The following is a 25,991-nucleotide window of genomic DNA, read 5'->3' as shown; positions in this document are numbered from 1 at the left end:
ACCGCCCACAAGATGGGTATGGGGTGCATAATAAATGAACTAAACTAACTCACATGTGGCTCACTTTGTTGCTTCACTGCAGATATTTAGTCAGTCCTTGGACTATTTGGTATTTTTCCTGTCACGAAAGGTCACCTCCTACTAATATATGTTCGATGGCAAAGAGTATTTTAAGTGCGATAACTACTTGTTTCAAATTTACTCATGCACTACGATGTCTGAAACAGTGGAGGAGATATAGTGTTGGATTGTTTCAGGCACCTGACAGTGTTCATTTATTATGCACCCCATACCCATCTTGTGGGCTCAAAGTACCTGACAGTGGATGAACAGTTCGTTGATGTTTGTTCTGTAATTAGAGCTGTGTGCTGCCAGTTTAGTACCAGCCTTAACCTGGTCATTGTTACAGATGATTGATTGATTGATTGATGAAGATTAAGCCACCCAAAAGGTGGCACGGGCATGAATAGCCCGTAAGTGGTGGCCCTTTTGAGCCACCACTCTGTGGAGGTGCGGCTGCACCCTGCGTGACGGGAAATGTCTCCCGTCCATTGTTACATCAATTTCTTTGCTTTTATATCTGACATGTTTCCAAGTTTCCCATTTCTTTTTAATGGACCCATAGTACAAAGGGGAGCATGACGTTTTCCATTTCGTGGCAAAACCTTGGGTGATGGTATGGTGGAGAGCGATTGGACTGGCTGATGGTTCTTCTCAAATAGTCACTAATTGTGCTGTTACATCGTCTCCGTTTTCTATGACTGCTGGTATTAGTAACTTTCTCAATTCTTAACTGCATCTTACCTGCGGCCCGCCAAAACTAACAGCCTCCACAAGGATAAGACGCCACAGACTTGTCCAAGCTCCCTTCCCCCCCCCACCCCCTCCCTCCCATTTGCCTTGAAATTGTTCTGATACCTTGATGACGTCGTTGTGACAATTTTGTCAGGGACAGTGTGAGAGCGCAAGGAATGTACTCGCCTATTTGTGCTTGCGGGGGTTGAGCTCTGGCTCTTTGGTCCCGCCTCTCAACTGTCAATCAACTGGTGGACAGATTCCTGAGCCTATTGGGCTCTATCATATCTACATTTAAAACTGCATATGGAATCAGCCTCCACCACATCACTGCCTAATGCATTCCATCTGTTAACTACTCAGGCATTGAAAAAGTTCTTTTTAATGTCCCTGTGGCTCATTTGGGTACTCAGATTCCACGTGTGTCCCCTTGTTCGCGTACCACCCGTGTTGAATAGTTTATCCTTGTCTACCCTGTCAATTCCCCTAAGGATTTTGTAGGTAGTGATCATGTCTCTCCTCGTCTGTCTTCCAGTGTCGTAAGGTGCATTTCCCGCAGCCTTTTCTCGTAACTCATGCCTCTTAGTTCTGGGACTAGCCTAGTGGCATATATCTGACCTTTTTCCAGTTTCGTCTTGTGCTTGACAAGATACGGGCTCCATGCTGGGGCCGCATACTCCAGGATTGGTCTTACATATGTGGTGTACAAGATTCTGAATGATTCCTTACACAGGTTCCTTAACGCTGTTGATATTAGCCAGCCTCGCATATGCCGCAGACATAATTTGTTTTATGTGGGCTTCGGGAGACAGGGTTGATGTGATATCAACTCCTAGATCTTTCTCTCTGTCCGTTTCATTAAGTACTTCATTTCCTATTCTGTATCCTGTGTCTGGCCTCCTGTTTCCACTGCTTAGTTTCATTACTTTGCATTTACTCGGGTTTAACTTTAGCAGCCATTTGTTGAACCAATCATTCAGTTTGTCTAGGTCATCTTGTAGCCTCCTACTATCATCCTCTGTTTCAATCCTCATAATTTTTTGCATCATCAGCAAACATTGAGAGAAACGAGTCTATACCCTCTGGGAGATCATTTACATATATTAGAAACAGTATAGGTTCAAGGACTGACCCCTGCGAGACTCCAGTTGTGACGTCTCGCCAATCTGAGACATCACCCCTCACACAAACTTGTCTTCTGTTGCTTAGGTACTCCCTTATCTAGTGGAGTACCTTCCCTTTCACTCCAGCCTGCATCTCCAGATTTTTCACTAGCCTCTTGTGTGGTACTGTATCAAAGGCTTTCTGGCAATCCAAAAATATGCAGTCTGCCCACCCCTCTCTTTCTTGTCCGATTTTTGTTGTGTGGTCATAGAATTCAATTAGCCCTGTGAGGCATGACTTGCCATCCCTGAACCCATGTTGATGCTGTGTTACAAAGTTCTTTCGCTCCAGATTTCTACTAGCTTTCTTCGCACAATCTTCTCCATCAGCTTGCATGGTATGCAGGTTAGGGACACTGGCCTGTAGTTCAGTGCCTCCTGTCTATCCTCTTGTATATCGGGACTACATTGGCTGCTGTCCAAATTTCTGGCAGTTCCCCTGTTGCCAGTGATTTGTTATACACTATGGAGAGTGGCAGGCACAGTGCTTCTGCTCCTTCCTTTAGTATCCAAGGGAAGATGCCATCTGGGCCTATAGCCTGTCACATCCAACTCTATTAAAAACTTCCTTACTTCCCCACTGATAATCTCAACTCACTTCTAGTGGTTCCTGGTTAACAATTCCCTCTTATCTCTGGAATATCTCCTTGCTCTAAGGTGATGACCTCTTGGAATTTCTTACTCAGTTCCTCACACACACTTGTCATTTGTAGTGAATCCTTCTGCCCCTATCCTTAATTTAATTACCTGTCCCTTTATTACTTTTTTTTCTCCTGATGTGGCTGTGCAGCAATTATGGGTTATGTCTTTGCACAATTCACCAACTAGGTGTATTCACCTAGTTGTGCTTGTGGGGATTGAGCTCCAGCTCTTTGGCCCTGCCTCTCAACCATCAATCAACTGGTAATTACCCAAGTATAGTTACAGGATGAGAGCTACACTCGTGGTGTACAGTCTTCCCAGCACAGTGGACAGTTTGAAACTACAATACAGTACGGGCAGTTTTGGTCTCCACCGCTACTTCACTTAATTTGTTCAGTCTTCCACTCTGCAAAAGTGAATGGTGTCCAGGTTTCTGAGCCTTCTGCAACAGGTCAGACTATAGGGTGAAAATTTCTAGTTGAAGTGCTTTATGAATTTAATTTCTCACTGGCAAGAGCAACCACATTGAGCAGAACCTCTGCAATGAGCGCTGTGTCCCAGATCTGTTATGCCACATCAACAGTCATCCCATTTATTTGTATTTTTAATAAATATTATTAAATATGATCAGATCAGCTGTATACATACATACATATACACACACACAAGTTGTTACCTTCTTGTACAGCCACTAGTAGGCATAGCGTTTCGAGCAAGTCCTTAATCCTATGTTCCCTGGAATACGACCCCCACGAAAAATCGTTTTTACAACCAGGTACCCATTTTACTGTTGAATTAAACAGGGTACAGTTAAGGATTTGCACCCAGTAAATCCTCCCCGGCCAGGATACGAACCCAGGACAAAGTGCTCGCGGCACCCCGCGAGCGTCGTACCACTATGCCACCGAGACTGCGTGGCGTATTTAAAATTAATTTAGTAAAATTGAAGTTAGAATAATGTATGAGTAATTCAATTCGTAGGAAATAAGTTTTATTAAGGCAGTAGAATAATTGTAAAATATAAAATATGACAGATAATATATTTACACTGCAAGGGTAAAACACTGTGCACTGTGACAAACTGTGGTCACATAATTAGGCTCTCCAGTCAAATATTTAAAAAGAAAATGGGAGGAAACGAACTTGTGGGAGAACTTTGATACTATCACAACTCACAATGACCACAATTAGTTTCATTGCTAGCTAAGTCATGGCACAGTCTTTCAAGATACAGGCAAATGGACACACTGACAATCTTTTAAATCTTTAAATCTTGACACACACATTACCAAGAATTTTAGCATTACATCGTAATTTGACTGGTCAAATATTTTGAAGCGTAATCCAAGACTAGTGGAGATGTTAGAGAGGCGTCAACGTGTGTCCGTGGCCCCCATCTGGTCTGCACCTCGCAAGCACAACATGATGCCCACACTAAACAACAGCATCTTACCACAACAATTCTTATGCCATTATGCTAATTAATAATAATAAAAAAAGGCTAACAACAGACCTATCAGACTGGCAGTAGACTGTACAGTTTTAAAATGATTTATAATAGTACATCAAACAATAACTGACAAGATGACCGAGAGTGAAAAACCGACTCTACCTTCTTAAATACTGTTTTGTGTAAATACGAAAGCCATTAAATGGCTACAAAAGCTCCTTACAAATACCAAAATGAATTTAGATATCTACATCAATCTGCACCAATTAATGGATTATGAAAGTGATGACTAAATGATGCAATTTAAAATAAACCATAGACATTACTGTGAAGACCAAGATGAGGACTGTCCAACAGTTGTTCAGTGTATAGGTTAGGAGAAGGTGCTGTGGGCTCTGTAAGGTATATTACAGTGGCTCAAGGAACTTATTCAAACTGAAGGTTTATCTTCTACTTCTACCTACATTCACCTATACAAACATTCACAATACTTTTTGATTTTTATAAGTATATTGTCTCTTGTGAGCACTGTAACAATCCTTTGCCATTGGCCTCTTTGTACTGCCTCATTAAAGCCCATACTCACCAGCTTCTCTTAGTAACTCCAGCTGCAACACACATTTTCTCTTTCAGCTTGTTGGTAACAATTGTTGTTCCTTAATCATTGACTGTATAAAGCTATAAACATGTTCAATCAAAACATTTTTCAGGAACAAATAAAAAGTTTCTTATCATGCATTAAATGCAAAACATTGCCACTTCACTAAACACTTAAAATTAATTTAAATATCCTAACTAAAAGAAATTTAAAGTATTCATTTCTCATTAAGAATTATCTACGTAAAATACACTTATTCACAATATTTTTTATTTACACAAGTGTCAAGACACTTTAATGACTTCAAAAGCTTATTCTCTTTAATACTCAAAATTTCCTTCAAGACGAATAGCTTTCTTAATCTTGTTGACTGTAGGTTCATACTGTCACTCAGTCTTTAAATCACACCACAATCATAATTCATCACAGATATACCACGTTTTCTAACCATAATAATCTTCAGAACTAATAAAATAAAATCACATCGCCAGCATATTTATAAATAAAATGCATATTGTCCATAACACAGATATAAATCATTTCCCACCCCCATAGCTTGGCACAAAGCTCCTCCATTCCATGTCCGAGACAAATCAAAGCTGTACATAAGCCATATTCCTGATACAGAGCAAGCACGTAATTGGCAGCTCAATAACAATACTTATATTCATGCAGGAAAATTCCTGCTTTATACACTATGTCCACGTGGAAATTATTAGCTTACAATATAAATGGTATAATATTGCAATACATATACAGCATTTTATTTACAAAATGGAGAAACTATCACAAAGAATTGCTTTATTTGATCAAAGTGTGCAGCTATTATAACTGAGATAGATTGTATAGTTAACTGCAATAAAAATCCACCTATTAAAAGACTTTCAAATTCTTTTGGCCTTATTTAGTGTGCTAATCACATGAATCTTCAATTTGTCTACAACTATCCTCTTAAACATCTCATCTTGAAATACTGTAAAGATTAGTATAATCATACTGTGTATAAATGCCATACAGAACCTAAACTCTCCATCCAACAGCATATGGAAATTTGTTATTATATATATTATATAAAATCTCCAATGTGTTATTTTGTTTATTAAAGTCCTTAAAAGATTTCAAATCTGAGATGCACAGGTCAAGGGCTTGTAAAGAATAAAATAGTATGAGGTTAAGAAGGGGATGGTAAGGGGGAGGGAAGACGACCCAGGATGATGAAGGTGGGACATGTGGACTTCTCCTGTGCAGGTTGGGGCAACAAGGCATCTCCCCTGCTGGCGGGGGCAGCCAGACATGTAAATGAGGGAAGGAAAAAAAAAAGAGAGAGGTCAGGGGAGTGAAGCTGGACCAGGGACGTGAAGGTGGGGCAGGGGCCAGGGACGTGAAGGTGGGGCAGGGACCAGGGACGTGAAGGTGGGGCAGGGACCAGGGACGTGAAGGTGGGGCAGGGACCAGGGACGTGAAGGTGGGGCAGGGACCAGGGACGTGAAGGTGGGGCAGGGACCAGGGACGTGAAGGTGGGGCAGGGACCAGGGACGTGAAGGTGGGGCAGGGACCAGGGACGTGAAGGTGGGGCAGGGACCAGGGACGTGAAGGTGGGGCAGGGACCAGGGACGTGAAGGTGGGGCAGGGACCAGGGACGTGAAGGTGGGGCAGGGACCAGGGACGTGAAGGTGGGGCAGGGACCAGGGACGTGAAGGTGGGGCAGGGACCAGGGACGTGAAGGTGGGGCAGGGACCAGGGACGTGAAGGTGGGGCAGGGACCAGGGACGTGAAGGTGGGGCAGGGACCAGGGACGTGAAGGTGGGGCAGGGACCAGGGACGTGAAGGTGGGGCAGGGACCAGGGACGTGAAGGTGGGGCAGGGACCAGGGACGTGAAGGTGGGGCAGGGACCAGGGACGTGAAGGTGGGGCAGGGACTAGGGACGTGAAGGTGGGGCAGGGACCAGGGACGTGAAGGTGGGGCAGGGACCAGGGACGTGAAGGTGGGGCAGGGACTAGGGACGTGAAGGTGGGGCAGAGGTCAGATGAAAAGTCTCGTGTCAATATATGTTTTATAAACGTTAATTCAACAAGAAGGATGGCAACTCTGAATGCTCCATAATTGTGTATTACAGTGTGTAGCAGCATTTGAAAGCTAAAGATTATCTCCTAACGTCGTTCTCTTCTTTGATGATGAGTTTAGCATCCTTGAGTTGATGAGAGAGGAACCTCATGGACTCAAAAGTATATCATTAAGAGACAACTGAAAGAATTTGCAAACACCAAAATTTTTTTTGGACCAAACAGCATTGATACCATAATAAATTAATTCAAACACATAAGACAAACCCTTACATCTTCCCTCCCTTGAACACCACCTGTATATCTCAGAGATATGATACAGACCTTAGATAAAATATCTACAAGTCGATTCTCACTAGTATCTCTCTCTTCACTTAACACTTTCTGTTCTCGGCCACCTATTGTGTATATATTATACAAATATATATATTATATATAATATATAATATATATATACACCTATATACACACACACAGTATATATTATCTACTCATCTTTATTATAGCTAAGCAAGTGGGTATGTAATTGTGCATCTTTCTAGTGTTATTACAATTTTAAGTAAGCAGAATTTGCAATATTCATATGAGTGCAAAATACATTATTTTGTTAATGCATATTTCAGTACTACACAGTAACATGGATTAAATATAATTCAAAGAGTACAATGACCTGTTTACTGTCTTTGGAATATTTTCAAAAAATTAAAAATTATTCATAGGTTTACTTTGTAATTACAGACATATTTATTTAAAGATTTATAGATAATTTTATATGCAAATATCCCTTGGATCACATATCTCGCATATTGCACTTGCATTAATATTTTGACGTCTATCAGACTGATGACGACAATAAAACCTGAAAATGACATGCACTAAATACCAGCATTGGCCATCCCTGACCCCAAGTACCAGTAGTAAAGGCCCAGAGAACACCAGAATCTGTGGCCACATGTATTCTTTGGTTTGCCTTTGTTTCACACCATTTTAAGTTAGTTGTACTCTAATGAAAAAAAATCTAGTGTTGGCAGTGCTCTAAGTCTGACACAACATACTAGGGTTCCATGTTGGCTCATCTAGTCATACAGGTGTTACTGTAGTTCATCACTCAATCTAATAAAAATGGCTGTTATATATAAATGCGAAGACTGACCTACACATCCCTAATAATGCATATTTTTTTTATTTACATATCTCAAATACACTAGGTTCCAACAACCATAAATAACTGCAGTATAACTATGTTTGATTTCATCATATTTCTGTAATTCATAGATATTAACAATATGCTAAGATTCTATACATCAAGAGGTGATGCATACATGTCACAGCCTTCTTAAGAAGTTTCCATCAAGATCATGATGCAACACCAGTACTTACATTCGTCTTAACTTGTTTTGTTTGCTAGCAGGTCAAGTACTATGAAGAGGATCTAAAACACAGTAAGTTGCCATGGAAGCAATCCCTCTACTATAAGATTCATAGTCTTGGAGAGCATACGAGATGTCTGTGAATACAACACGTAGAAATGTGCTTTAAGAAATAGTTGCCTTCTTTAACTGTACATACTTAAATTTACTATACAAAAGATTTGCCCTTAAAATACTGTACTATACATTGACAACATCCTCAAGAGCAAGGTCAGTATTGAGAACGTGTTTGTGTGATGTTTGGCGGATGTAGTGGGGGTCCCGAGATGGAGTCACCATCCCGTTCACCGTCCACCCAAGTCTCCTCCAGTTCCTGTTGGTGAATTTTTTTATGAATGAGAACATTGGATATTTTATTAAAAATTTTCATTGCATTCATGAAAATATAAAAAATGCTATAAATTAAAATTTTGTATTTTTGGGATTATTTGTGTATTTTATGAAATTTATACAAACCATTTTCTTTTAACTAAGCAATTTTGGTACATTTATTTACATAATTGTTAATGAATATGACCAAAAGGGTAAGGAACAATGATTCTAGCATGAGCCATCTCTACATTTCTTGTGAAGTTTAAAATTAACTTTTGGGTTCAGTTTCAAAGTACAGTACTGTAATTATCAAACGAAGGTGCCAAGCCGGGAAGATCATGTAGCACCATCAAAGGTGCAGGATATTCAAGACGCTAAATATCACTACGGATGCTATTACAAGAACAAAAAAGAATAAGGTGAATGATATCAACGGTATGTGAGTCGCGAAGGATTCTATTGGTGGACTAATGACCACAAGGGACAGTCGAGAAGCAAGGTATGCATTCTGGTATATTCAACAAGGATATGCATAACAGTACGAGGGAAAATGCAAAACGGACAATAAGGAGCCGGGCGGCACTCCATTAAGTATACCTGCAGCATTCCTGGAGAGGGTACTGGGAGTAGTAGTTCTCTCCGAGCCTGGCCTCACTTGTGATAATTTGGTCCACCAGGCTGTTGCTTGGAGGGGTACGCAGGGCCACATATCCACTACAGCCTGGTTGGTCCGGCACTTATTGCAAGAACTTATCTAACTGCCTCTTGAATACATCCACCTTTGTTCCAGCAATATTTCTAATGCTTGCTGGGAGGGTGTTGAACAGCTGTGGATCTCTGATGTTCAGACAGTGCCTATGGCACCTCTACTCTTCACTGGTTCTATTCTGCATTTCCTTCCATATCTTTCATTCCAGTATGCTGTTATTCTACTGTGCAAATTTGGTACCTGGCCCTAAAGTATCTTCCATGTACCGTATATATTATTTGATACCTCTCGTCTCCTTTCCAAAGAGAACGTTTTAAGAGCTTTGAGACGGTCCCAATAATTTAAATGTTTTAACGTTTCTATGCATGTCGTATATATTCTCTGTATTCCCTCTAATTCAGAGATCTTGTCTGCTCTGAAAGGGGAAGTGAGTATCAAGCAAAACTCAAGACGGGACAGCATCAGTGACTTAAATACAATAGTATTAGGATTGCTGTGGGCATCTCTGGATTTGAACTCTCACAATTCATCCCATCATTTTCCTGGCCGCCGCTATATTTGCTCGGTTATATACACTAAGTGTCAGGTCATCAGACCTGACAAGTGCCCATGAGTTAAATGTGTATGGCCCACATGTAACCTCACTAGATCAAAGTTCGTTTTAAATTTTTTAGGCCCAACATGTGATCTCAGGTGATTTAGTTTGTGTAGAAATGATGAGATATCTGATTGTGCCTTGATATTTGTACATGGTCAGGCACCTTGAAAGAGTTGTTGTCTTGCCTATATATTGTGATTGTTGAAGCCAACAGTCCTGAAGTGGGCATTTAAGGCATTAATGGCATTCTTATCTTATGATGAAAGTGGTGGCAGTCTTGCTCTTAGTAAATTACCTGGAGTTTACCTGGCATTGTTGTTCTCACCAAAGAGAACAACCTGGGGGCAGGCATCATTGAGACGACAATGGGGTGGAAAGGGAGGGAAAATATGCAGTTTCATGCATGGCCACATTGGTGAAAAGGGGACTCAACATCCAGATCATCTCCTACCAGATGCTGCAAAACTCGCAGCACATCAACAAATCTTTTTAGAGATTACAGGATGAAAGCACCCATCACATAAGGAGTGAACAATGTCAAGTTACTTAGCCAGCCTGTATTTGAGTGTGGGAATGTTGCTGAAAATTTTGGGAAGTGGGTTTCAAGGTTCAAATCTTAGTTCATCCTTCTTTCAATTCAACAAAAGATTTGGTAGTTTATGCCCCCAGCCAACTAATAAGAATTCCCGACCAGATGAACCTGACTTCAGCAAGTTAATCGGCATACCTGGAGCATACCTGGTATGCTCCAGGTATGCTCCCGGCACACTCACGTTCGCAATGTCTGCATTGTAAGTTTATATTTACTATCCTCCTTCTTTTGAAGATACAAAAATGAACTTACCAATACTCATAGGGATCAATATACAGTACACGTTTAAAGTGAACTTTGCACATTTTTTAAACTTCATTCCTAATACATATATAGAAGATTCACGCTGAAATAATTTACCAAAATTGCTTCAGGTCATATTCAGTAACACGTACTGTACCAACAAGAATGACGGCTCCAAAAATAAATATATTATCTATTAGTTAAGAACAAATTAAAACAAAACTTCAGTTACTATAAGCACCCATCAATACCCACTATATGATGTTTGGAAAACTAATCTTTGAAGTTGGCTTGTTAAGATTTTTTGGCTATTGGGTATGGCATGTATGTGCTCATACCCATACCCAATCTCTCTCAATAATAATGCCACTCTGTGCAACAAACTTTAATGTTTTAAACGTGTATTTTTTTTTTTTTTTTCAAATTACTGTGTATGAAAATGCATCCTTAACTATTTGTATCTACTGCTTTAGATTTTAGTGTGTAATGTAATCAAGGCAAGTTTTGCTTGTGATCAGAGAGGAATGTAGCCTCTTATTACACAAAGCTTTTGTGAGAGGTTTCACTATCTTTACTTATACAGTATTGCAATATATTAATTTTCTAAACAATAACAAATGAGCCAATCTGTAAACAAGAAACAGTTGGGTATTAAACAGGATATGGCCTTGTATTATGCAGTTATTTTATATTAAACTACTCATTGACAATATGACTAAAAGTAATGGCTTCATTTTAGCTTAAGAATGTGTATATTCAATATTGAAATCAGCTACAGTAGGTGTCTCTTAAGCAATGTTACTGAAAGTATGAAATGCTTTCAGTAGTTTTCCAGCTCAAAAATAGCTTAAAATTATCTGGAGTGCAAATAGTACTTACTCTACCATACGTGAATGTGAAAAAGTATTACGATAAGGCTGAATAAACCATGCATTGTATACCTCTAGCTGGTTGCTTGTGAGCGTCGAGCGCCGCTTGTCGAAGATTACCAGCAGCTCGGGGGCCATACCTACACAAATAACACAAACACATACACGTGCACAATCAGTGACCACTAAAACATAAGCAAAAGTAGATAGCATGTAGTGACACTTAAGCAAAGCAGGATTGAAAATGTGATGTTTGTGTTGTGGATCTGCACTCACAGCCATTTTCCTAAATACCATATTGACAAGTGCTTTATGATTAAAAATAAAAGTTTGAATTTTGTGATTACTGTAGCAACAAAATAAACTTAAATGAATTGAGACATTCTAATTGTGATATGATTTAATCTAGTAACAATCTGCAGATTTTAAAATTATCCATCTTTACAACACATTAAAAATTATAACAAGAAATAAGCAAAACAAAAAAATTATCATATACGTTTATACTACACAGTTACACAAGCAAAAAGAATATGCAACGGCCATGAGATATACACCAAAAAAACCACATCAAGATAAAACAAGATTGTTGGTACTAGATTAATCTAATATGAAAGGAATAGACTGGAACATAAACGAAGCAAAAAAACAACATCGGATGTAACGAAATGCCTCTTTCTGGGAGGCCTCAGTGGCTCCACGTAGCTAGCTGCACCAAGATATCTTCTCACCTATAAGTCACATCAGCCTTGGCAAGTCTTTAATAGCTCACCAGAGACCAGAACCCACAACTTTGCCTGCCCCCTCACAGATAGCAGGGGATTCATGTTCACCCTCACCGAAATCCCCAGAAAGGAAACAAAACAGACAATTGCAAGGTTGAAAGAAATTAAGCAAACATCGGAGCATATAATCCACCCAGTAGTTAGGTCATATACCACCAGGTGGCAGTACAATGGAAGCTGCTGGCTGCCCCCGTCACCAGCAGCACAATCATGAGATGTTAAAAAAAAAAAAAAAAAAAAAAATTATGCACCAGGAAAGAAGGGAAGGGAGCCATTGAGACCCCCTACCCTCAGAGAGAAGGGTTTTATTTCATTTAATTGAGGGGCTGAACAGTGGCTCCATGTTCCTAACTCGAAAGAAAAATGGAACTCACCAGGAGAGGAGAGCAAAGATCAACCCCCCCCCCCCCCAAGGGAAGAGGCCAGGATGGCAACAAAAGCTTGATGGGGACCAGAAACAGTGACCAGGTACTGAGCCACAAGGACCCTGTAATACCTTTACAGCCCGAGCCCAGATATCAGTCCAAGACTAAGAAAACACAGCAGTTAAAGTTGCAAACTTTGAAACACTGTGGGGCCAAAATGTTGGACCACAGGCTATAGTACATACATTGTCATAACTGAATAACAAATTATGCCTCCTTGGCTGGACAAACCAAGAATCAATGACCAAAGAGACTCAGAAGCCAACCAGCTCATTCATCAGAAAAACCCAACAACACCTGTTAGGCTGCAAATGAAGAAACCGTCCAACAGGTTCAAGTCACAACCACCAGCACTAACCTGGTAAAGATCTGAGGGGCCATATTCAAGCCAAAAGGAAAGACCTGAAAGCAGTATGAAAGATGCCCCCACAATAAACCTTGACCAGTCCCTGGACCTCAGATGAATTGGGATGTGCCAGTACACATCTCCGAGGTTCAGGAACCTGCCTACAAAACTAAGCAGACACAAAGTTATAACCTAGAAGGCCCACACATTGCAGGGTCCAGGAGCTGGCAAAAAGGGGCTAGATATCCTAAAATAGCATCATCAAAGGGGCAAACTGTAAAATAGACAACACAAAAGCTTCCAAGCAGTTGCACCTTTCTATGACAACAATGATACCAACTAGACTAGGTAAATGCTGGAGGAAGAGCTATGATCCAAGAGTATGACTCCTCCAAAACTCTACCTCAACCAACAATAGGCGAGCCCAATCCCAAGGAAACCACCTCTGAGCATCAGGGGCAGAACCACATTTCCAGACAGGAGCTGGAAAGCAACAGCCACAGCTGAAAAAACGTACAGAGAAAACTTTAGGAAAAAGTAGGGATGAAAAGGGAGAGAGGCAGAGTGAAGGAAACTTAAAAACAAAGAGCTATACCCTTCCTCAATCATGAGGGAATAGTTTGTATATATTAAATAGTTTACAAACTTGGAAACATCACAACCCAAAGTTGTCATTGTTATAGACAAACCATGTAGTGCCCTGGGGCTCATGAACTGTAATAAATTTAAACTAATCTGTCATGATTGAGGAAGACTGTACCGGCTTCATAAGTGCACCTGTAAATGCCTTCTGGGCCAGGGGTCACAAAAACATGGACCAATATAGGGTGAGACAGCCCACAAACATTTGAGAAATACAAAATATTTATAAAATATAAAATCCAGAGATTAAAAATAAGCAACAGAATAACAGTGAAAGAAATGTGCGAAACACTAAATGGACATTTCCTGTACGTGTACAAAACTAGGTTTACACTGCAGAACATGCTGCATAACCTAAATCACTTGTGTATGTAGAGGCATAATTTCAGGAATTATATAATCCCAACTAGGGCCTACATACATAAATCACTACATAATCAAGTGCAACTTTAGAGTGTATGTAAATAGTGTATCACCATGTCCACATGACAAAACCAGAAACATTTGGCCTTGATATGAGGTATATGATGTTCTTATATGATGTTCAGTCTCTGGGGACTGGCATGCAGCTGGAAGAGCTTATTTCCTCATTCTTTCTACCATTTTATGGGTTACGTGATCATTCAGGGTCCCTGATAGATTAAAATCTTTATTACTAGATATATAATAATGTTTAGTAAAACAAATCACAATCACTACAAAAATCATAATAATTATTATATCTAACATGCAAATTACCATGCAAATCAAAATCAATAAGGCAAAAATTACTATTTTAGACAGACACAGCACCCTGATCATGCCAATAATCCAATCATGCTCAAATCTCAATACATACACAGTACTGTACATGATATTCACAATGATTACCTGTATAAATGGCCTCTTTAATGACAAGAGGAAATATTAATTTTATGTTACTAACACACTATTAATATTAGTAATCAAATAGATTAAATGTTGGATAATGCTTATTTCTCTCTCACAATAAGTCTCTATTAGCACTTTTATTGTTTACCTCGCTATGAAATCAATCCAAATAACAGCTGATAAAAACCTTACAATATTAATAAGATGCTATACACTTTCTGTAGACAGGACACACTTGGTAATAAGAACAGTTTCAGGATCCAACAGAAAACAGTAATAGTTGTCTAGAATAGTAACATACCAAGATGAGAGGGGGCAGGTCGCCTCAGTGTGATGGCCAGATGGCTGCTACAATCACACACTAAACTACAGACTAGGGCATTGAAATATTGTGTAAAATGCTGCAGAAAGTAATCAGGCTGAGAATAATGTAACACCTGCAGAGGATAAACTTTGTAATGACAGGGCAGCATAAATTTAAAAGCAAAAAGTAACGCCTGACAAACTTAATCAAGCTTTAAAACAATGTTACCAAAATACAACAGGAAAAAGAAGGCTGGGGAGAACGGCAGACTATCTTCCTAGACTGGCAAACAGCATTTGATGCCATTGTTTATGAAAGGATCATGTACAACAGAGACATCAGCTGGGGTAATGGGGCAACACAGGATGAGAACACCAGAAGAATTAAATCATACTCCAATCTTTTAGGGCCCTACCAGAAGCTGGATAACATCCTAAAGAGAGAAGAAAAACAAAATAATGGAGTAGGGGGAGCCCCAAGGTGAATAAAAAAAAAAAAAAAAAAAAAAAAAAAAAAAAAAAAAAAAGCTCATATGGACATATGAAGCACATTGCAAACTCCTAAATTATATTATTTGGGGCAATTTTTATATTGAATCAGTTTTTCACCTCATACCTTTAAACATTCTTATTTTACTCATCATTAATGTACTGTAATTTGTTATCTTCCTTCATGCACATTCCTTAGCTGCATTTTTAGCTACTTTAGTTCCATGTAAAACCTATTCCTCTTGACATTACAACATTAAAATGGTTTGTGAAAAACACATCCATATAAATTATTTTCAGTTATTTTTGCATTTAAGAATTACCTATGTCAATGTTGAAAAGTGTACATTAGCTGTAAGGTAAAGTAAGTGTGTGTACAAAGTATGTGTCTTAATGAGGGATACTTAATTGAAGACAAGCAAACAAGAGTCAGTTTTTGTCATGTGTCTGGCAAAGCTGTTCCGGTCACTGGAAAATACTACACATACAATACAGGAAAGATACATGAAGCTCAAGATACAACAAAAGATACAATATATGAAAAACAGCAATATTCCCACCAAGGTACATTATAACAATCACCATCTTCATCAACAAGTACACAACTGAATAAACACACGATCAGTTACATCTTAATTTGAAATACAGCAATATCTTAAAGGCTCATTGAAATATATATAAAATGCTGAACATTACTGAAGATAATACTTGCACAAGTTAGGTGAATGAAATAAGATACAAAATCTTACACTACAATAATTCTTCACACTTCTAAATGAAGTAAAATATGAAGCCAAGTTGATAAGCTCAAAAGCAGAAGACAAAACATGCATATACAAATCATTCCAGTTTAAGGTAAGACTGGTGTAGAGTGAGGCAGTAGCAGACACTGTACAATGTAATTACCACCACCCATGCTACTCTTACTACAACTACCACCACCAAAACCTCACACCACCTTTACATTATTCAATCTAAAGCCATCTATGTAATATTCCTTTTTATTAGCGATATATTTTTATCACTTATATTAAAATAAAAAGCCACTAAATAGCAACCATGAAATTAACTAAACTTTCCATTATAGTGCTCTCTCAAAAATCCATCTCGCTAATGGATTCCACCAAGCAACACACCAACTCTGCCTATTGAGTTTAACCTTCTGAAATATCGATAAAAAAAGTTCAAAAGTAATTATTTCAAGAGGAATGTGGTGGAATCCGAATCGTTGTCGGATCACCATATAAACTAAATTCCATCAAACACTATAATATCTTTCCTTGGCTGGCCCTCAGTAGCTGTCTGGTGCGTGGCTCTGATACCCCCCACACAGATCCACGTAACTACTAGGCCTTTATGCTTGAGCACACCTGTCTAACACCAGGAGCAGAAGTTGCTGTGCTTACAGAGGTGAGGAAAACACAAGACCTGAGGAAAACCTCAAAACTGAGCAAAACCACCCAGAAAGTACAGGCGAATTAAAATACTGTACGCTATTTAACGTGACCAAGACTGAAACCGAAATAAGAGTAGTATTTCCCAGTGTCAACAAAGCATTTGCTAGTATCATAGTAACAATCAAAATCCTACCGAAGTCTCACTAAGCCAACTACTGACCTTGCCCTTTATGCAACCCATAAGTTACCCAACTCCCAGCTAACTACTGTATTGTTGTTAGATGACGAAGCTTCCGGTGGCAGGAAACTTGTCTCAAATGCTTCTGTCCTGCCGTGGGAATTAAACCTGGAACCTTTTGGCCACAACCCGATTAATTGCTGAAAACTATGCCCTAGGATCCACAATATTTGCGCTCAGAGTTTCTAGTGGTCTAACTGTGCTAGCGGCTCGATATCTTTTGGATAGTCCCAATCCTCACCAGACCTGCATGGCTCCGGGACATCTTTCCCGTCATTGAGTTCATCCTCCCACAAATATTTGGAAATCCCAGATTTGCATGAAATCTGATCATGTATGGAATGAGGTGATCTGGATTCTCGAGGGAGCACTGTATTATCTCTTCACTTTAATATACACTTTCATATCACTAACATAAAAGAATAATTACAATGAATTAACACTTGCTCTTTTGAAAAACAAAGTAAAATGGGATGTAATATTCTCATATATCACAAACTTTATACAATTTTTTATTATTAACAATAGATCTCATTAAAAGTTTAAACAGATTTCCTTTACATAAACATTATACCGAAACCATGTGAAAAATTACTATTGACAATTTGTTAATATATTGTAAAACTTTTTATAACAAAAACGTCATCCAACTTGAAAATGTCAGAATTACATCAGTATTCATCTTAAAAACACAGCACGTGGAATTTGTGATGTTTGTATGGTGTGGTATGTGAGGGAGTGCTGAAGTGCGTCGGTGTGTGTTAGTGCACGAGAGTTGTCATGGGGTATAAGGCAAGGGGGAGCAAATTAACACTTGGGTGCTAAATGCTCAGACTAAGGAACCATAATGATTCTTGGGGGAGGGGTGTGCAAGAATGAGGGGAGGTTGTGTGTGCACGAGGCGAGGGAAGGGAGGTTGTGTGCAGATGAGGTGAGGGGGGGAAGTTGAGCGTGCACGGGGCGAGGGGGGGGGGGGGGAGGTTGTGTGCGCACGAGGTGAGGGGGAAGTTGAGCGTGCATGGGGCGAGGGGGGAGGTTGTGCATGCACGAGGCAAGTTGTGTGTGCACGAGGTAAGGGGAGGTTGTGTGCGCATGAGGCGAGGGGTTGCATGTGCACTTAGTGAAATGAGGGTGGGAGGGGGGGGGGGGTGACATGTGCCAGGTGTGGGGGGGGAGACGTGATGACCATAATGTGTGCCAAGATGCTAACTTAAGTACAGTACTGTATATGAAGTTGATGACAGGCATGTGCACACACACACACACACACACACATTCATTTATGTGTATGTGTACATAAAATATACAAGCAAACATGTAAATTTTACAATATATATACAAATTCGGATATTCTGTATGTATATGCATCTAAATGCAGATAGAGTATTTACATATCATATATCTGAATATATACATTAAAAGACTAATATATTAATAGCATTAGACTAAGCAATGTTTATGTAAGGGAAAGTTATTTAGTATTTATCTACTTAGTTCAATTCTTGTTTGTTGCCATAACACGAAAGTGACCCTTTGTTTTACCTGATCTGCGGTCTCCTCCAATGACAGACTTGGGTCGTGGTTTGGGTGCGAGAGGGGGAGGGGGCTTAGGTTTGAGGGCGGTGATCACAGGCTTGGTGTTCGGGCTCAGTCCTGGGAAGAACCCCACGCATACGCCAACAATCAAATGACGCACAAGTTTACTTATTACACTATCACAGCAACTTTCACCATCACTTTTTTATATTTTCAAACAAGATGAAGTGATTGTACTTAATTAAACACACTATCCAGATCCAAGTCAGAGGTTTAAGAAGTCTTCATTACTAAGTATTACTGACATTACAGCCTTTTTATTTTCACACAAATTATTTTTAAACCGGGAAAGGATGAGAAAGATCAATACATCAGCTTTTCCTATTACAGTATTTAGTTTGACATTTTACAATACGCCATGCCTAACTCCTCTCCTGTGTTTTCCTCTTATTATTTCCTAGACAGATGCTTCCTGAACTAGAGCCACTGTGGTCCACCACAACCACATTCCCATGCTAGGCTCTGGTCTTGTCAGGAAAATTAATGGGAAAGGGAGACAGTGGTGAGTAACTTGAGTCACCATTGAATGATTAGCTCACTTTAATACACAATATCAAGCAATAAATCCAACCACCCTTAAGAGAACTAATTAGGAAACATGACAATGAGCCTTCTGAAATACCATTACTAATTAATAATTCATTGTGTTGGGGAACAAGCAGCCAGTGTACATGTACATATTAAGCCCATGTTGATGTCCTCCCAAGGTCGAACTACTGACCGTTCCCAGGATGCAACCCCAAAACAAGTTAAGTAACTACTGGGTACCTATTTACTGTTTGGTCAACAGGGAAATTGGGTAATAGGAAATGCGCTCAACCATTTCTTCCAACACGGGATTTAAACCCAGAATTCCTGATTGCGAGTCGAGAACTCCTACACTACCATAACTCAACACCACAAATGTTGGAGAAGCCAACCAGCTCACTTTATGAACAACTCCAACTTACACAAGTGCCTTGTGTACTGTTTCTGTGGTTTGAGGCCATTCTTTAATGTGTGGAGCTGGCTCAGGAAGTATCCAAGGTCCCCCACCTCAAACAGGGTAAGGAGCATAATGGAATAATCCCTTCTAAGCTGTTCTCATCTTTTCTGTTCAATCTTTCTCAAGCTTGTATGGGTGATCTGGGTTTCAAATTACTATTTGAAACCCTTCCAATCTATATGCTAACTCCTCCAATCCTGTAGAGGCATAGGATGCTGCTACTATATGGTGGTAGGGAGACGTGAGTTTGTTAATAGTAGCTCAAAAAACAACTGGAATTCGTTGAATTAATTAATTAGTACTTCAAGGGGTGTGAAGAATATGGCTCGCTTACAGATGCGAGTCACAATTAATGTAGCTGAAGATACGAAAGCCAAACCACACATCTAATAATGAAGAAACAACTACATTTTGGTCCATCCTGGACCTATTAATTATCAAGTTATGTGATAATGTTCCAGAACAGACCAAAATGTCATTGTCTCCAGTTTCTAATGTGTGGTTTGATCATGGCTAACTTGCGTATGTAAAACAGTAAACTCATTCCTCATGATGTATTTGCCACTGTCTCTCCATTGATTGCCCTAATAAATGTGGCAACGGGGAGGAAAACTATAATGCCTTTCGCTCGGATAAAAAATACAAGAGACCGGCTCAGAAATGTGTTTCCTTATCTTTAACACCCTATTTTGTATCTATCCAAAACTGTAATATTATCCCATTTTTTCCTCAATTCATAGGTGTTAAATTGTCTAACCACCTTGCCTCATTGTATATACATCATCAATGAACCATGTTTCAATGTTGGATGATACTGAATCATTCATTTATTCATTCTCTTCACATCTAACAAATCATCCTACTCCTTTAATAAAAAGCAATGATACCTGCCTTTCTTAGGAACTTCTTTGATGGCAGTAGGGGCAGACTTTGGTGCGCCAATACCTACGAGACCACTCCTTCCTATTCTTACTTGAACCAATCACATTACGACTTCTCTTATTAAACCCTTACTCCCACCATACAAATTTTTTATACTTACTGTTTTAGCAATTTCAGGAAATAATTGTCACACTTTGTGCATGTTCAAAAATAAGTGAGTCGAGTGAGATCAGCATAATGGAACAGGTGTTAGTAAGTTAATAAGAGACAAAGAAATAGTACATATACTATTCCCAGCCAAAAAATATGGAAGTAAAACTTGGGTGTGGAAAGGCAGAGTATTCGCTCAGTTGTGCTCCTGTCAGTTGAGCTTCTGCTCTTTATTTCTGCCTCTCAACTGTCAATCAACTGGTGAATAGGTTCCTGAGCATATTGCATGTTGACATCTTCATTTTAAATTATGTATGGAGTCTGCCTCAACCATATAACTTCCTAGTGTATTCCATTCGTTAACTACTCTGACACTGCAAAACTGTTTCTAATGTGCTCAAGAGTACAATCAATGGCTTTTTTTTTTATTTTTTATTAAGAACAGCTAATTGTTTAAGGATGTGGTAATGGTACAGCAATGAGGAAGTATACAAGAAATAAAGTATGAGAGGGTGTATGGGCTTGTTATTTCTATATTCAGCCTACTTACAGTTGACCATGTTCAAGGCTATTTCCTTAACAAAACTGCGGCAAGACCTTCCCAAAAATGCCGCTACTGTTGCTGTACCGACGACTCAATGCCAAGTCCTCGCCGGACTTCCTTCTAGTAAACGGACAACTCAATGCCGACTTGTCTCCGAGCGAAAGTGTTAATACTTTGGCCCATTAATCTCTCAATGTCTCCTCCAAGCATACATGCAGATTTTATACAATTAATCTATAGTTGTGCCTACTTGGTCTAGGAACCATTTCTTGTTTAGTCCAATTATGGCTGCTTTCACCTTCTATAATGACACCGTTTTCTCTCGGAATTTCCCACGTCGTCTTTCATTCTTGCTCATAACATCACTGGCTTCCTCTTACAACTATTTTAGTTCTTGAAATTATTATTTTTGTCGAACAAGTATCAGAACCATTTCTACTTGTATCAAACTCCTTCGCTCACCACCTCCTTTCCTTACTGATTTCTTTTACAGTATTTTATTTTCTCTTGTTTTCCATAGACTTAACTAATTTTTGTTTAATGACATAAGTATTTACTTTAACCATCAATCATTATTTTTGTTACATAACCAATGCACTTGATAAAGTTTTCCCCCTCTTCAACAGACAAGGATATAAACGTGTAAATAAACACCAACCCTCTTCCTATTCCACCACCTTACAACTGAAAGCTATTCAACATAGCATGAAATTCCTCTCTCCCTACGTCTGATAATTTTTTGCTTTGTGTATGAAAAACAAAATCTATAGAGTACTTGTCAAGAGTTGAGTTACAGCATTTCCACATGTGCTTTATTGAGCACTACTATCCTATTTACTGGAGAAGGAAATTACTGGCAGTTTAGTGTAGTGAATGGAAATTCACCAGTATAATTATGAATATGTAAGTCTTGTTATTATAATTTGTTATATATTTGTCTTACTATTTTGTCTTCCTAGAATACTTGCTAGAGGCAAGTAAAATTCTTTAGCAACACTAAATTGGGAGCCAAAGCCTTAGACATTGGACTCCTTAGAAAAAACTAAATAGTTAACAGTTTGGTTAATACTAAAGCACCTCAATGTCTAGCCTCATGCTTATTACTCTGCATTCTCTACCACCTTTATATTTAATCACTTAATTCTACCCTAACATTAGCACTGACAGCTATGCACTTAATCTACTCAGTAGTACTACTCTCACCTACTTCAAGATAAACCTAACCCTCATGTCTTTCCCTTAACCAATCAATATGCATATGAGTTCAGATATACATACATAATATGTATGTATATCTGAACTCTTATGTACTCAACTTACATACGTTGAACTAAAGTGACTGATTATTGTTAAATGTTAAAAGAGGCTTTAACAATGTTTATGGCACAAATTAAGGTCTACATCAACATTCAATAATTGTATCATTTCCATTGTGTGCCCCTCCATCCCTATCATCCCCTTGTTAAACATGCCATAAAGTTTCATCTCTAACAACTTCCTTACTCTCAAACATCCTTCACAATTTTAATTCTAAATCAACCCTACACTTCCCTTCTGCACTTTCATAGTTGAAAGAAAAATATTAATTTCCCCATCTTTACGTTCTCCGACAAGCAGAGACAAGGAGCAGCAAGTACCGATGATATGAGTTAACAACGTGCACACTTGTAGGGTAATTTTCAAATACTGAAGTCACTGGCCTCACAAACTCTTCTACAAAATATTTTTAACTTGTGGTACTCAAAACATTTTGTTTAATACATACAGAGAAATATACTTCGAAAAATAATGAATAAATTTTATACTGAAAATATATATGTTACTTTAACTATTAGCACACAAAATGATGTATGAAACTTACTATAATTAAAATTATAAAATAGAAAAAGAAGAAGTGCTATAGAGCATATATTAAGTAACTTTTACTTATGTTCAAATGTTCAGGCTTTATTTATATCTAAGGTTGAAATGTGTCTCATCATCATTATGCATGGCATTTTATCCTACAATCCGATGATGTAAGCATAATCTTAGAATAAATACATACAGTATATCCCTTTATCCACAAACACCATTACTAATGATCTTACTGAACTATCTAAAAGGTTCTGGGAACTTAGGAGTGAAACTTGCACCACTCTCCTTAACTCTGACATTCCAAATCTAGAAGTGCATCTCAAAAGCATTGAATCAAGCAACTCAGCCAATAAAGCACACTATTGTATCACAGCATGTGCACAACTACAACATATGCACAAACATCATTACCTATAACCTCCAGTTGGTTTAGTCAATCACTTTCCTACACATACCAGGGAATGTGAAAAACCCATCCAATCATAAAGATCATGTCTAATGATGAAAGCAAACAGTACCATCAAACACGGCCTACCTGTTGTGTCAATACAAGAATCCCGGTTACAATTTGGCGATTTATTTCCACCGGAGCCTCGTGGGAAGCCATTGGTGGGAGATTTGAGGCTGTCTGCAAGGCCAGTCGATCGTAATCGTACACCAGCTAGGAGGCTACTAGAGGGGTTTTCTTTCTTTTCTTCTCTATCTCTATCCTCTTCCTATTACAGAAAAAATATTACAATTTTATGACAATCTAACTGCTCTGCTATCAATCCTTTTAGTTAACTCATAATATGGAGATTTATTGTAATTTCTACTATCGTTAAAGTCTTTACATCAAATTCTACTCTGTCAACAGATGAAAAAGAACAAAAAAAAAATTAGCTTGATCCATAAAATGACAGGATATTAAACATCACCCAAATCATGATAATCAGTACCCGCACAAAACTGCCCATGAAGCTAAGTCTGTCTCTTAAATTTGAAGAACAGTATTATATAATACTAGCTGTGTTAGCAGAGTCAAATTTTGTTGCATCAAAGTCAGCTTTCCATATCAGAGCCAAATAGTTCAAATTAGCTAACAAGACTAAAATCAGGTGTTGAAAGTAATGAAACACCATTTTCTGGTACAAGTTCAATGGCTTCCCGAGCTTAACGGGGGTTATATCAAGCCCTAGTCTGACACATTATTTATATTATATTATATTATTATATTATAATATTATAATATTATAATATTATTTATTTATTTATATATATATATATATATATATATATATATATATATATATATATATATATATATATATATATATATATATATATATATATATATATATATATATATATATATATATATACAATACAATATATATATATATATATATATATATATATATATATTATTAAATATGACCGAAAAAGTAAGATTAATAATTCTAACACGAATTTTCTCAATCTTTCGTACATTATGCTTCACTGTTGGAGGTAAATCAAAAATCACTTCTCCAAAATTCATTTTTATTTCTAGTCTGACGCGACACGGGCGCGTTTCGTAAAACTTATTACATTTTCAAAGACTTCACAAATACACAACTGATTTAAAACTTGCGTTTCCCTGATTTTATATCTACATTTGAGTGAGGTGGGAAGGGTGATGTGGCATTACATTTGAGTGAGGTGGGAAGGATGATGTGGCATTAACACAAGACAGAACACTAGAGGATATTAATAGGGTATTAAAAGTATCAACACAAGACAGAACAGAAACAATGGGTATTGAATAGAAGTGTTTGTAGAAAGCCTATTGGTCCATATTTCTTGATGCTTCTATATTGGAGCGGAGTCTTGAGGTGGGTAGAATATAGTTGTGCAATAATTGGCTGTTGATTGCTGGTGTTGACTTCTTGATGTGTAGTGCCTCGCAAACGTCAAGCCGCCTGCTATCGCTGTATCTATCGATGATTTCTGTGTTGTTTACTAGTATTTCTCTGGCGATGGTTTCGTTATGGGAAGAGATTATATGTTCCTTAATGGAGCCCTGTTGTTTATGCATCGTTAAACGCCTAGAAAGAGATGTTGTTGTCTTGCCTATATACTGGGTTTTTTGGAGCTTACAGTCCCCAAGTGGGCATTTGAAGGCATAGACGACGTTAGTCTCTTTTAAAGCGTTCTGTTTCGTGTCTGGAGAGTTTCTCATGAGTAGGCTGGCCGTTTTTCTGGTTTTATAGTAAATCGTCAGTTGTATCCTCTGATTTTTGTCTGTAGGGATAACGTTTCTATTAACAATATCTTTCAGGACCCTTTCCTCTGTTTTATGAGCTGTGGAAAAGAAGTTCCTGTAAAATAGTCTAATAGGGGGTATAGGTGTTGTGTTAGTTGTCTCTTCGGAGGTTGCATGGCTTTTCACTTTCCTTCTTATGATGTCTTCGATGAAACCATTGGAGAAGCCGTTATTGACTAGAACCTGCCTTACCCTACAGAGTTCTTCGTCGACTTGCTTCCATTCTGAGCTGTGGCTGAGAGCACGGTCGACGTATGCGTTAACAACACTCCTCTTGTACCTGTCAGGGCAGTCGCTGTTGGCATTTAGGCACATTCCTATGTGTGAGACAATCGGAATGATAGCCGACAGAGTGTATCGTGATCCAGCCTGTACTCCTCTTGACATGCCAGAAAGTATTCTGAGGAAACTACTCCAAGCTTGTACTAAAGAGGCACCCTTCTTGAGCCCGGATGGGCACATGTATAAGCAAGTAGATGGGGTCGCCATGGGTTCTCCCCTAGGTGTCCTGTTTGCAAACTTCTACATGGGTACCATCGAGCAAAAAGTCTTAGTCGACATGAACTTGAAACCGGCCATATACTGCAGGTATGTTGACGACATTTTTACACAGGTACCTGATGTCAGACATCTGCAGGAGCTGAAGGAGGCATTTGAGCAGAGTTCCGTGCTGCGTTTCACTTACGAGACGGAAAAGGATGGGAAGCTGCCTTTTCTAGATGTAACAGTCATG

The 25,991-nt window shown here is 38.7% G+C and overlaps 1 protein-coding gene across 1 annotated transcript in view; it reads right to left on the bottom strand.

Moving 5' to 3' along the window:
• Positions 1-3,578: 3,578 nt before the first annotated feature.
• LOC123759636 (F-actin-uncapping protein LRRC16A) overlaps positions 3,579-25,991 on the bottom strand; it is a 149,706-nt gene continuing 127,293 nt past the window's right edge. The window contains 5 exon segments of the mRNA XM_045744802.2: positions 3,579-8,388; positions 8,390-8,455; positions 11,538-11,605; positions 18,503-18,613; positions 23,510-23,690. Of these exon segments, the coding sequence (XP_045600758.2) occupies positions 8,323-8,388; positions 8,390-8,455; positions 11,538-11,605; positions 18,503-18,613; positions 23,510-23,690 (492 nt within the window). The 3' untranslated portion in view covers positions 3,579-8,322.

The sequence above is a fragment of the Procambarus clarkii genome, chromosome 8 (assembly GCF_040958095.1).
Source record: "Procambarus clarkii isolate CNS0578487 chromosome 8, FALCON_Pclarkii_2.0, whole genome shotgun sequence".
Classification (NCBI taxonomy): Eukaryota; Metazoa; Arthropoda; class Malacostraca; order Decapoda; family Cambaridae; genus Procambarus; species Procambarus clarkii.
This window is presented reverse-complemented; position numbering and strand designations above follow the sequence as displayed.